General features: G+C 38.9%; 1 protein-coding gene and 1 long non-coding RNA gene across 3 annotated transcripts in view; one reads left to right on the top strand and one right to left on the bottom strand.

Moving 5' to 3' along the window:
- Positions 1-14,368, bottom strand: part of LOC309349509 — a 362,599-nt gene that overhangs the window by 245,884 nt on the left and 102,347 nt on the right. The gene's annotated exons all lie outside the window — the stretch shown is intronic.
- Positions 389-13,380, top strand: TDO2 (tryptophan 2,3-dioxygenase). 2 transcript variants are annotated; one of them, XM_081875415.1, is made up of 12 exons: positions 389-516; positions 1,272-1,377; positions 3,852-3,942; positions 4,927-4,997; positions 5,614-5,741; positions 7,721-7,907; positions 8,126-8,233; positions 9,102-9,213; positions 9,326-9,383; positions 10,531-10,610; positions 11,671-11,761; positions 12,758-13,380. In XM_081875415.1, exons 1-12 carry the CDS (start codon positions 479-481, stop codon positions 12,909-12,911), a joined length of 1,224 nt encoding a protein of 407 aa, XP_081731541.1. In that variant the 5' UTR covers positions 389-478; the 3' UTR covers positions 12,912-13,380. The 2 variants fall into 2 exon arrangements, with proteins under 2 accessions (XP_081731541.1, XP_081731542.1); XM_081875416.1 differs by lacking the exon at positions 389-516 and adding an exon at positions 628-763.

Here is a 14,368-nt window from a genome sequence, read left to right as displayed (position 1 = left end):
GAGAAGACACTGTCACTTACTTCAACAGTACTCTGTTAATGATTAGATGGAATTGAGTAACAATGTTTAACAAATAAAACCAGGACTTGGGAAACTTACTGTGAAAGTTCAAAGCTCTTTTAAAGTTAAGCTCTCCCCCCCCCCCAAGTCTTAACAAGCCCTCAAAACGTTTCATTTTAATTTAAAATGTGAACGTTTGATGGCCTTAATTATAGGGTTATTGCTAGAAAGTATTTCTTGTTACCTTCATAATATGCATTTCATTAGTTTCTTTTTTCAGAATTGCTTTCAGAATTTGAACTCTTAAACATGGCATTCTTCTTTCAACAATTAAGGATGTTATTGACTCCATGAAAAAGACACCGATCCGTTTGTCTGTCATTTCACTCAACTTTGATTTCAAACTTTGTGCGTGGCTGAAAATGATCAGTTGGCTGCAACTGCAGCACAAGTTGCTCCTTGTGACCCCTTGACCTTTATGACCATTTCTTCAGTTCTTCTTTGGGTTGAACCAAGGTCAGTCGACAAAACAAATATTTCATGGAGTTTGTTTCAGGATATACTCTATGATTGTAGCTGAATGACAAGAGGAATGGCTATTGAATAGGGGGATTGGCTTAAATCATGGGATCAGGTTACACAAAAACGGTTCTGCTAGCATTTAGGAAATGTCAATATATTTTACCTCCAGGTGATTCTGACTCAGTGTGTTATTAGATTCTGGAGTCATGAGTGGGTGTCCATTTTGGGAGAACAAATACCAGTAAGTACATTTCTCTCTTTAAAGAATAAGGAAGTAATTTAGATAGGCACAGAACAGAATGTCCCTGTTTTCTGAGGAACATTGGAGGGTATGTTATGAATGACCAAACTTTAAGAGGACAAAAAGAAAGAATAAAATACTGCCTAATGGGTAGATAATTAACTTCTAAAAGTGTATATTTTTTTAAACAAATCACAAGAAGCTACTTTTTGGGATCTTAGCAATTGATGTGGCATATTTTATATTGCTTTTTACACGAAAAGATGGAGCTGCTGAATCAGTTATGTTAAAAACGTGAACCGTCATAATGTCAGAACAAGTATGCATCCTTTGGTCACTTCCATTAGTATATATAATATGAATATATGTAATCACTCTAAGGCAAATTTGAATGATCTGAACTATGTTACTCTTGCTAACATTGAATACTTTCTGTAAGTGATCTTTAGACTGTATACACTCAATATCACTTTTACTGGTATTAGGAATGTCTGTTGCTTATTCCTAGATTTAATTTTAAGAAGCTGTCACTGGAGGATGAGGAAGGCGACAAATCACAAGAAGGGCTGAACAAAGCTAGCAAAGGTGGCCTCATCTATGGAGACTATCTGCAGGTAAGTGTGACTTAGTGGCGTAGCTTCAGCAATGACAGCTGGACCTTTTGCAAATAGTCAATTGCAAACATACTGAACATTTGTGGCTACGCAAAATAATTACCCACATCTTCTAGGGTAGCTAATATATCCTTCATAATAGTGAGGTATTTAACATCACATTCATATACGTATCTACTCAGAAGCAAGTTCCACCAAGTTCACTGGCAATTAGGGCTTTTCCACACTTCTGCTTGACCCATGCCTAAAAAAGCTTGGGCCTGAACTGTTTCCCGCTTGACCCACGCTTTCGAGGCATGGGTCTGAGCGATTTTGCCTTTACCCCGCCACTTCCCCCTGGAAAACCCACTCTTTGGGGCAAAATCAGAACAAACAGCAATCCATGGAAAACACAACTGCTAATTCAGGGTTAAAAATTTGGATTCCCAGGGGGGAAGTTGCAAAGCAAACGGAGGTGTTGATAAGCCCTTACTTCCACATCGGTGGGTATAGGATTGCAGCCTTTATGTATTCTAACTTTGGGTTCGGAAAATTGTTTCCCTCAGGCATTTCTAAATTTCTGTGAATTTTGCTGGGGGGGGGGTGATCAGAATGCCCTTTGCAAACAAACAAACAAATTGCAGTGCGAAAATTTTAAAAAATTAATAAGAATGATAACAATTGCCAAGAAACTATTGCAAATGCAGCTATAATAATAGATAATAAAAAGTTTTAAAATTATAATGGTTTTCACTAAGCTATGCTTTCTAAAAGTTTAACTCTATTTCACTTTTTGTTTTGTTTTTGAGAGGGGGATCTGAATATAGAAAATGGTTTTTAAGATTTGAAGGTGTTGTTAGTACTAGCAGTTCTGTTACTCTGTGTCAGCTGAGATGCTTTATTTGGCAGAAGTCAGATGATGATTTTACACTACATTACAAAAGCCTGCATAGGCCACTAATCCTGCCTGACAATAAGTCATCATGGGGCAAATTTATGTGTCTGTATGCCTGGCTACCACAGACAATGATTAGGGACAGGGTTTTCTGAATACCTTGATGTTAATCTTATCTGTTTAGTGCCCCCCTCCCAATTCCTGTCTCATTGATGAGAAATGGACTTTTCCCCAAGCTTAAAGTGCTCACTTATGGGCTTGTTGATATTTATAACATTTCTCTTCCAAGGGGCATTGCTTAGTGTTAGTGTTACATGTGAAAGGTTCCCCTGTTCAATTTCCAGCATCTCCAGTTAAAAGGATGAGGTGATGGAAATGCCCTTTTCCTGAGACTCTGGCAAGCACTTGCCAGTCAGAGTGATAATACCATGTTAAATGGACCAGTGGCTCAGTTTTCTTCAACTTCATATGACCTAGGGCATATTTGTGACCATTTCTCCTTTCTATTAAAGAGTGACCGGCCAGGCCTAGGTAGACAGCTGCAAGACAACGGTATCAACAGATAATTCAAACAATTGTCCTTCTTCTCATTTATTTGCAGGGTTTAAGAGCAACCTTTTGACAAGTGCTTAAAGATGGCTTACAAAACAAAGCCCTATGAAAACATTAACTCAGTAGCATTTGCAGGCAGGGCTGAGGAAATAAGACCCTGGAGAGCTGCTGTTATTCAGTATAGACTGTAATGGACAGTACTGAATCAAAACAGCTTTTGGGAATGACATCTCAGACAAGAACAAAAAAAAAAAAACTATGAAAGCTACAATAGCAAAACAATTAATGTTGTTTTTCAGTTCCTTCTAGTTTCTGACACATGTGCTCTGATACCACTTTAAATAGTTACGGCTTTGCCCAAATAATTCTGGGAGTTTCCTAAGGGTGCTGAGAGTTGTTAGGAGACCTCTGTTCTCCCTCATGGAGTTACAGTGCTCAGAGTGGTTTAACAGTCCATCCTTCCTCACAGAGAACTCTGAAAATTGTAGGTCTGTGAACAGAATAGGGGTCTCCTACCAATTCTCAGCACCCTTAATGAAGTACAGATCCCAGAATTATTAACACACATATTTGTGAATGCAGTTTTGACTAATGCACACATTTTGGGAAGTGGTTTCTCCTTAAATTGCATTTTTGTATGTTACTTTCACTAATAGATTCATTTTATGCACACTTTACCGTAATACGTGCATTTTTGCAAACATTCTTTGGTTGGAGAACTGCTTCACAAAATTCGGATATGTATGAATTGCAAAGGATGGCTGCCCTTTGGTTATCATATTGTTTTGGAAAGTGCAAATTTGCTAGATTCAGCTTTAAACGCAAACTGAATCAAATTTATCCCCCAAACCAAACCAATGAGTATGACTCATCTGGATATTACTCTTATTTGGGGGGGCAGCGGTGGGGGAGGGGGGAATCTGTGAAGCTTCAACACAGTTCTGAACTTAAAAGTTTTTCATGTTGATTGTTCAATATTTTTTTAAAGCCAAACCAAGAAAAGTTTTGTGTGAATTAATTATACTATTTCAATGTCTTACTTTTAAAGCTGGACAAAATACTGAATGCTCAGGAGCTTCAGAGTGAAAAGAAGGGGAACAAAATCCACGATGAGCATCTGTTTATTGTGACCCATCAAGGTAACCTTTCAGAAGAAATGGAGCCTAGCAAATGCTGTTCAGGCAGCCCCACTGGACTATCTGATGATGAAATTATTGTCATATTTATCATATTGGTCAGAGTTATGAATGAAGAATAATAATACATGAATACAGTGAGAGCACATGTACATCTATTATCCATTCCTCAGATACCTTGCCCCATTTTTAAATTTTGATGGGAAAGATGTGGTGGAGCATGATTCAGTTTGGGGGAGAATTTCCTAGATGTCTTGTGGTGTGGTGTAGTGTGGTATAGTGGTTAAGAGCAGTAGTCTCGTAATCTGGGGAACCAGGTTCGCGTCTCCGTTCCTCCACATGCAGCTGCTGGGTGACCTTGGGCCAGTCACACTTCTCTGAAGTCTCTCAGCCCCACTCACCTCACAGAGTGTTTGTTGTGGGGGAGAAAAGGAAAGGAGAATGTTAGCTGCTTTGAGACTCCTTCAGGTAGTGATAAAGCGGGATATCAAATCCAAACTCTTCTTCTTCTTCTTCTTCTTCTTCTTCTTGGTACCAAACTATTTTATATGAGTATCAAGAAAAGCTGCTTGGTTGGTTGATGTTTTTAAAAAACTGCTGGCCTATACATTCAGTGAAATATATATGCTGTAGAAATCAGACACACATATTTTACACTAGACGCATATGAGGGCCGATTCAGGGGCCTTTTGCTAACTACCCGGAGGCCATCCTGTTAAACTGCCTTATGGCTGCAAAAGTAATTGAAGTGGAAGGGCAGAGAGGGGCCAGATAAGACAACTAAGAAGGATACTTGAGGCCAGAAAAAACTGGAGTCAGTATGTATAAGCATTTTATTTACGGATTCTACCTTTAAGTAATGATAGCAACTTTTCCATATGACAATTTCATAATAGATATGGTGATGACCAACCTCTGATATTTCAGCTTAACTCATTGTCAATGTCCCAAAGAAGCGAAACCAAAAACAGTGCCTTTTTATTTCAGCTTATGAACTGTGGTTCAAGCAGATTCTGTGGGAACTGGATTCAGTTCGAGTGATTTTTCAAAATGGTCACGTAAGTAAGAGAGATATAAGATATCTAATGAAAAACCCGTCTTATTTCTATTTTTCACCAAATAATCACTGAATATTTTAAATTCAACCCCTGTTCAGGCATCTTATTCTAAAGACCTATTCATGGGAGGAAGGAGAAAAGGCTCTCACCACTCTTGCTCCTTCCCCAGTTATATCTGTGTATTTATTTGGGAGGACAGCCTGGAAACATGTAGAGGCTCCATCAGTTGAAGCCCTAAGGTTCCTGTTCACAAAGACAGTTTACATGCATTTGTTTGTCTGCCTGTATCTTCCCAAAAGCATGGACAGCAGTAGGGCTTTGCCAGTGGGAAGTGCAGGGCAAACAGAGAAACCCCAAACAGAGTTTATGATGATCCTTAGGGTGACACATTCATGCATCATCTAAACAAAATGAAAGTGTGCAACCCCCCCCCCTTAAGAACAATTGTTTTGTTTCCTCATATGCAGATTCAATTGATTGGGCTATCATTCAAATTAAGACTCAGGTGATTAAAACATATCCGAGTGACACAGTCCTAATTAGAATAACCTATAGACTAGAGGCCCTGCTGTCCCTTGCCAGTTGAGTCATGATAATGATGTCTTTTTCTACTAAGGTGAGAGATGAGAGAAACATGCTTAAGGTCGTCACTCGAATGAACAGGATAACAATGATCCTTAAACTACTTGTGGAACAATTTTCTGTTCTAGAAACAATGACTGCCCTGGACTTCTTTGATTTCAGGTAAACACTGTATTTGATTATTTGATTTCTCATGCTTAGCTGTGTTCACAAGTAATCGAACATCTCATAGGGTTGCCATATGTCCTCTTTTTCCTGAACTTGTACTATTTTTCATGGGTAGAGTTGTGATAGCGATCCATAGCTAAAAGTAGAAGTTGGCAAATGTGCCCTCTTTTTTTTCCCTCTCTCTTCAAAATATGGCAAACCTAGGTCGCCTGTCTCATAGCTCAAGGGAAGCAATCAATTATTTTAATGTTCACACTGCCAACAGATAAGTGGTTATACTTTGGGATTTAGCTAAGAAGCTGGACAACACTCCATTATGAACATTGGAGACCTGCTGGATAAAGCCAAGGGCTTATCAACTCCAGCAGTCTGTTCTCACACGGCCATATGGCCCATGTGGTTCCCAGCAACTTGTATGAAGAGGCATACTGCTTCGAAAAGCAGCCATGAATAGCCTTATGTTCCATGAATTTATCTAATCCTCTTTTAAAACCATCCAAGTGGGTGGCCATCACTACCTCTTGTGGGAGCAAATTCCATCGTTGTACCATCACTGTCTGAGGCACTTTATGAAGCACAAGAAGGCAGGCCTCTGCACCAGAAACTTATAATTTAAAATCCAACACAGAGTAAACAGCTGACAAAAGGAAGAGAAGTGCGGGGTAATCAAGAGACAAATGTGCAATAATTTCATGTACTTATGCTCAGTGCCAAACTTGAAATTCACTTGGTATGTAGCAGGCAACTCTGTTTTGAGTTGCAATTTCCTCCCTTAATTACAGGTTTTTGGAAGGGGGCAATCCTGATCAGGAAGTAGCAATGAGATAGAAATTTGATTCTGTTTGCATTTAGAGGAAAACTTCCTTAGTTTGCACTTTCCAAAACAATATGTGAACTGAAACACAGCCATCCTTTGAAATTTGCACTTCTCAGAATTTTGCAGTGCCATTTTGCAGACAAAATCATAGCTGTCAACTTACAGATTTGAAAATAAGGGACCAGCAGCCTTGAAAATAAGGGACCAGCAGCCAAAATAAGGAACCTGCATCCTCACCTGTTCCAGGCACTCCTGTCTTCCTGTCCTCCTGCAGTCTGGTCAAACTCATGCTAGTAGCTTCGAGAACACTGTCCAACCAACTTTGTAACCAGAGGTTCAACTGAATCACATGCACCACAAGGCCTATGCAGCCTCAACTTAAGATGGCTCCCCGGCCTGGCTTTGCACTGCAAAGTTTGCAGCAGCACGTGCAACAAAATGGTGTCCAGCATTCAAAAACCCCCTCAGCTTGCATTAACCAGCCACACACAAGGCATGCAAGCTCCACCCCCCAGTCGTTCTTAGACTTCTTATTGGGTGAGCAACATAGCCATGCAACACAGATGGAGCCTCCCTTCTCCCTGGCCGGCAGGGAGAGGAGCTGCTTCCTTTGAAATTTAAGGGACATCATTTAAGGGACATTTAAGGGACATCCATCAATAAGGGACAGCAGCGGGACATGGCGCTGGAATAAGGGACTGTCCCTTCAAATAAGGGACACTTGACAGCTATGGACAAAATTCATATACTTTGGTACGGTGTTCATATAAAAGCACATATTAGGGGGGGGGGAATACAAAAATGTGTTATATTAGGCCAACTTGCTTTGTAAAAATGTGAATGTTAGGCAAAATTACATGAAAATACGTATAATTAGGAGAAATTTGCACTAAAATGCTGATGGAAGCTTCCTGTATTGAATATCTCATTGTTTTTAATAAATTTGAAATCAAACATAAAAATACATTTGGACTGTGGGACTGGGTTGCTAAAAAGTGTCTATTAACACTATTTGTATATTACTACTACTACTTCTACTAGATTTATCTATACCCTGCCATTCCCCCTGATGGACTCAAGGTGGCTTACAGGTAAAATGAAAATGTGTTTTTACAATCTATTCTCAATTGTATTTTTTTTAAATCTATCCCCAAAGAGATTATTTGAGTCCAGCTTCAGGATTTCAAAGCTTACAGTTTCGACTGCTGGAGAACAAGATTGGTGTCCCTCAAAGTCTGAGAGTCCCATATAACAGAAGACATTATCGAGATAACTTCAAGGGAAAAGAGAACGAATTATTGCTTAAATCTGAACAGGAGCCAACTCTATTGCAGCTAGTGGAAGTAAGAGTTTGCTGGGGGGGGGGGCGGTATCAATAAAGCAGTCCCTATCCCAATAGGAACTGCTACATTCAAATATAAACATTGTGCTATTTTTAAGCCCACACATTTCCATAAGTCTTTCTTAAGATCGTCACTGCCACTTCACATACTAAAATATCAAATATTACCAGTACAGGCTATGTAACCTACATAATAGTGAATCTATTTCATTTTGCAAGGCATGGTTGGAGAGAACGCCAGGACTTGAACCAGAAGGATTTAATTTCTGGGGGAAATTTGAAGTGAATGTACTGAAGGGACTGGAAGAAGAATTTGCAATGGTGCAGGTAAACATAATTTGTCACAGATCCATCCATGCCTGTATGTTGCAAGAGAACTTCCTGGGTGCAGTTCCACGAGGGAGCCCATCTGTATGAACAATTCTCCATGCATTTTGGAGGAAGGGAAATCTAAGCATGCCTGTGTGATCCATTTTTTTCTATGTGAGAATATGTGGTTCTAACATAGCTGAAAATCACACACGCTATAAGGAATCATTTATGATTGTATTATCATGTGGATCATGTAGTGATGCACACACAAAGGTATTACTTTGTGGATATATATAGACACACACATACACATACACATATACGTGTGTGTGTGTGTGTGTGTGTGTGTGCTCATTGCCAATTCAGTGATTTGGAATAAGGGATATATTTCCTACAAAGGTTCTGTGGGCAATTGTGTCAGTAGCAGGAGTACTTTCTTAGGGTTCCTTAACCCCTTCAAAGAACTTCAGTTCCCAAAGTCCATTGAGTGGTAATTAGGAGCCATGACAGTTTTGTTCTCTCATAATAGTTGAGGCTCTCTCAAATCCAGTCACTGAACTTGTTATCAGAAGTCTAATTCCCATGTTGCCCCATGGGATGGTAAACAGAGATTTAATATTCATGTATGAAAAAAAATTGTGAATAAGTTAATGGAAGAATTAGCAGGTTTTGTTCCCTATTCACGAGGATGAGGAAGACTGAGAATGAGAGTTCATGAAGAAAGCTGAGACTGATTGGATGACATTGAGTGCATCTTGGGTCAGCTAACTGAGTTCTTAAGAAAAATTTTGGAACTTAGGACATATTCCATTTTATGCAAATCAACAAAAAAGTGAAGCTTTTAGTATGTTTTTAAAATAAATAATTGATGTGATTTCAAAAGGCCAAACAAGACTTGGAGGAAAAAGAAGATCAACTGGCAGAACTTCAGAAACAAAAAGAAGTGCTCATTTCATTGTTTGATGAAAAACGCCACGAACATCTCCTTAGTAAAGGTAGGTGGGCTCATTAGAGTGTGCAGATGTGAACTGCCAGTTTCTAGCATACCAGATGGAACTAAGCTGTAATAAAACTGATATATTATTTAACATGCATTACAATTTGCAGGTGAAAGACGGCTGTCTTACAAAGCAATGAAAGGAGCTCTAATGATCTACTTCTACAGGTACATTAAAGGGTGACTCATCCCTGTAAAATCTCTCTCTTAAAGGGTGACTCATCCCCGTAAAATCTCTCCCACTAGCAATCTTGTTTTCTTCCTCAGAGCGTGTTTTTTTATTCAAACTTTTTTTAAAAAACCACTTTCCTGCTGTCTTTCCCAAGTGTGGTTGCTGGTTTTGAGAGTGAAATATTCTTAGTACAGCCGTAGCTTGGTTCTCAAACAAAATCTATTCTGGAAGTCCATTCAACTTCTGAAAACATTTGAAAACTAAGGCACAGCTTCCGATTGGCTGCAGTAGCTTCTTGCACTCAACTGGAAGCCGCATCAGATGTTCGGGTTCCAAAGAACGTTTGAAAACCAGAACACTCACTTCAGGGTTTGCAGCGTTCAGGAGCCAAAACGTTCAAGCCACAAGGTGTTCGACAACCAAGGTACGACTGTATTTGGATTTTTGCAAGTAGATGCCCCCTGCAGACTTTGCCTGGGTGAATTGTAGAAGGTTGGGAAGGGGCTTGGATTACAGAATGAAACATTCTAGGATTTCACATTATGTTTCAATTACTATTGGCAAATAAAGTGTAAGGCTAAGCGTTCTTAAAGCTGGGGTGTGGAAGTGGCAAGTCTGCCTTTTCAAACATCCTCCAAGGGATCATAGAACTGTGCCCTAAGTATACTTCCTAGGGAGTAAACCCCACTGAACACAGTGGGATTTACTTCTCAGAAAACATGCACAGGAATGCACTGCCCATCTTTCTATCTGGAAGCTGGTTATAATTTAGCTGCTGAATGCCACGTGATCTACAGTCAATAAACAATTGTGCCTTTACGCTTACAGAACCATCAGCATGAAACTCCCCTCTCCAGCTCCTCTTAACTCATATATATGTCAGTAGAAAGAATAGAAGCAGGAACCATATAATCTTGTGAGACGCCAATTACGAATGTTATCTTTGTTATCAATTTACTGCTGTTTTTGAAATGGGAACATTTCAACCATAGCAGGCCATTAAACTACTTTTGCAAAGTTTAGTATAAAATATAGCATAGCATGTATTTACCAATGTGCCTTTTCCTCTGATGCATACAGTAAAAAAAATGATAATTTTAGTACATTGATGAGTTTTTCCTTTGTCCTCCCCACCTCCTTAAGAGAGGAGCCTCGTTTTCAGGTTCCTTTTCAGATCCTCACTTCTCTGATGGATATTGATGTGCTGATGACTAAATGGAGATGTAAGTTTCCTCTCCTGTGCTATGACTGCCACAACACACTAACGGACAGTGCTTGTTTTCTAAAAAAATGTTTAGGGGCACTCTCATTCTGACTCAAGAAAATCACCATTTTATAGTTCAAATCGGTAAAAATATATATAGTAAATGGACAAAAGTACAAAGATTCACAAAATGTTTAGGGGTATGCGTCCCCCTGCATCCCCCCAGATTGTTAACGCACATTGCTACTATAACAGTACTGAAACCCCAAGAGGTTGTACAGAGAACTGACTGATGAAATGTGTGGCTAATTCATTCATGCTTGTCCTGCAAAACATGGGAAATCACATAACTACCTACTCCCTGCTGTGACATGTGGATGACACCTGGCAGCTTTGCACACAGACCACAAACTAACACTGTTGTGGCGTGATAGGATTGAGAGCAAAGATGCATTACAGATTCCTGAAATATGTGTACCACTGACTCATGGTGAACAAATACTGCAGACAAACCCTTTGTCTCTCAGTAGGTACATATCTGCAGTTTTCTACTTGGTATTTGGGGATCTATCCTTTCTATTAGATCTACCTTGTCTATTAGAAAAAATATTCACCCCTATCTTCTTCTTCTTTTTTACCTGAACTAGTTAACTGAATAAAATTGCCTTATAACTAGATGCACAGTGGCAAAACATTGAGCTCCACATCAGGAAGTCTCCCAATTCAAATCTTGCCTTTCCTGTGAAATCACATTCAGCAGGCCATTCAGTTTCAGCCTCATCTGCAATATGATACTGAACTGCCTTAGACAAGACACTTTAAAAACTCTAAAGATGCAATCCTATACCCGCTTACCTCCGTGGGACTTACCTCTGAATAGGCAGGTATTGCAAAGCATGATCTGTGCCGATATTGTTTAATTATATAGTTGGGGAAAATATGTTAATATAAAGACACTCAAATTTGCAATACAGAGAAGCCAAGCTATCCATTATATCACTTTTTAAAGGACTATTCCACTTGTAATAGGATAGCCTTTTTAATGAGATACGCACTAAAAAAAAAGTTCATCTATTTAGATAACCATGTGTGTATGGTGCACCGAATGATTGGCAGCAAGGCTGGGACTGGAGGATCCTCAGGGTATCAATATTTACGCTCAACTGTGAGGTGAGTCTATAGGAAATAGAGTTCCACTTTATACTCATCTTTCATAAAAGGCAACGCACAAGGACAAGTCCAAAAACGATGATGATATGAAAAAAGAAAGAAGAGAGCCATTCTTTTAACATAGAACATATTTGCTTTAACACTGTTTCAAAATTTGTGTCTGAGGGTTTTCTTTTAAATACATAAAATAAAATGACACTGCTACTAACAAATATGATTTTAACAGTTTACAGGGAGAGTAAAGATGGAGAAATAAGCTTATTTCCCTATTTCAAAACACTAGAATTTCCCCCCCACCCAGTGAAAGTGACTGGTAGCAGGTTCAGGACCAACAAAGGTATCTTTAATTAGTGTAGTAAAGTCATTGCTATAAACCAGTCTTGTAAAATCTGGTACCTTCCACATCACTTGGAGCGCAACTCTCACCTGCCCCAGTCAACACTTGTGAGGATGTGATCCAAAATATCTGGAAGGTGCTGGATTGGGGAAGGCTGCTATAAGCTAGGACAAGGATGTTCCCTGCCAGCTATGAATGCAGGAATGTGAAAAATGTGGCTACATAAAGATGTTGTCCACAAGTAGCTACACTGGTGTGCTTGCTCTTGCGGTCAAAATTACCCTAATTTTCCTCTGGTTTATCATAAGTTCATCTGGTTACATTTCATACTGCAATCCATGCAGCTACCTGAATCAGGCCACAGCGGACTTTAAAGGGGACCCACCACTACAGGAGCCATGTTGTTGGCACTGCAGAATTCGTAGCATAAGATCATAGCACTGTCACGGCCCTAGTTCACCACTTTCTATCCAGCTTACCCCCTCAAGCCTTAGCTGATGACACCCAGCCCTCAAGCATTAGTGTTGGAGGCTGGTACAACATGAAAACTCCTGATAACAGGACTATCTATGTCAAAAGCACACTCCATCGTGACATACAGAACTAGAAAATAATATGGAATATTTAAAAATATGAATGCATTTCTTTTTCCTTGGCAGCGACCGATACAAAGTGTTTGTTGATTTGTTCAACCTTTCAACATATTTGGTGCCTCGTCACTGGATCCCCAGGATGAACCCTACTGTTCACAAGTTCCTTTACACAGCAGAATATTGTGACAGTTCCTACTTCAGCAGTGATGATTCAGACTGAAAATCTTCCATGTCGATTCCCTGTAAATAACTGAATGAAGCTCGGTCCTTTTACATAATACTTTATGCATACAGTATGTAACAGTATAGAAATCTATATCTATTTATGTGCAATGTACTATAGCATCTAAAGCACAATAATCAGCTCCACAATTTACAAATAAAATTTAGAGATGATGAGGCAAACAACTCAGATCCATTTATTTTAATGCTTTGAACTGTTGTTGTTGTTGTCCCTGTTTAACAATGTTCTGTCTGATTTGCTAAGCTTGCTCAGATAACTATTTTAGGCTGCCGTCCTATACCCATTTACTTGGGAGGAAGCCCTACTGCACTCATTGGGGCTTTTGCTTAGACATGTATTTTGGTTGTACTATTGAGTTTTGTGATTGTGAAGATAATGTTTTAATGTGACATGCCTTGGGAGGTGGCATAGAAATAATTGTAAATAAAATAAAAATAAACATCTACCTTGTAGCATCGAGTAACTGAAAAAATAAGGTAGCAAAATCTATATAATCCTCTTTTCAGCGATAATAACATGTAGTACCACTTACCACATTGATCTTCTATACTGCATAGAGACAATCAATTCCACATTATGTTATTAAGGTAATAGAGTAATGTTATGAGACACTCCAGGACTCCTTACTGAGGGACTAAGCTAATATTTGACTTGGCTTAGAAAGACACAACATCATTTTGTACATAATGCTTGGCATATATTATGAAGCAATCACAGCTGAATTTCATCCTTCTCTAAGTATAAGTGACTAAAAAAAAAAAGGATGCCAGCCTTTATAATTATAGATACAAATAAGAAACAGTGATTTTATTCATGATTCTTTACTATAAAAATTAGAAATGTCTAATGTTCAACTCAGGTAACTTTTATTCATGTTTTAATCCAAATTGATTGCTAAGCCACCACAGTTTTTCCTAAGTGCTTGGAAGTACTGGCATTTTGTGATCAAATGTTAATTTTAAGCATTTCAAAATACTATTCATTTGTGCATGTGAATCCAGTGTAGAACCAAAGAGAAGGGAACACCTGACAATTAAAAGAGAAGTCAGATTGCCAATATTAAATGGATAAGCAAAGACTTAAATATGCTACTTTAGGGCCTACACGAAACAGAAGTGATGTCATTTTCTCAGAGAACATGAATGCTTAAGAACAGAAGCAGAAGGAGAGCTCAGCAGTAGCAGAAAATCAGAGAAAACACAGCTGCTGACTGGATGCCTCTAGGGGTTGATTCACAATTTCTGCAGCACTGAGAAAGTTACAAAGTATATTGCTAGGTGGAAAAACATGGACCCTATGCATCCAACACTCACCTAATTCTGACTTTGATTTGTAAAATGCTTTGCAACTTTGATTGTATTTTGCCTACATGACAATCTTGTGAGATGAATTATTGTTGTTCCCATTTTATAGACGGGGAACCAAGGTAGAGA

Source organism: Podarcis erhardii (genome assembly GCF_964252035.2).
Source record: "Podarcis erhardii genome assembly, chromosome: 9".
Classification (NCBI taxonomy): domain Eukaryota; kingdom Metazoa; phylum Chordata; class Lepidosauria; order Squamata; family Lacertidae; genus Podarcis; species Podarcis erhardii.
This window is presented reverse-complemented; position numbering and strand designations above follow the sequence as displayed.

Bases quoted from the DNA above. Each gene is read 5' to 3' on its own strand.
- TDO2 (XM_081875415.1), top strand. From the start codon at position 479: ATGACCATTTCTTCAGTTCTTCTTTGGGTTGAACCAAG. The intron at 517-1,271 runs GTCAGTCGACAA...GCTTATTCCTAG, and splicing joins CTTCTTTGGGTTGAACCAAG to ATTTAATTTTAAGAAGCTGT. The intron at 5,742-7,720 runs GTAAACACTGTA...CTATCCCCAAAG, and splicing joins CTGGACTTCTTTGATTTCAG to AGATTATTTGAGTCCAGCTT.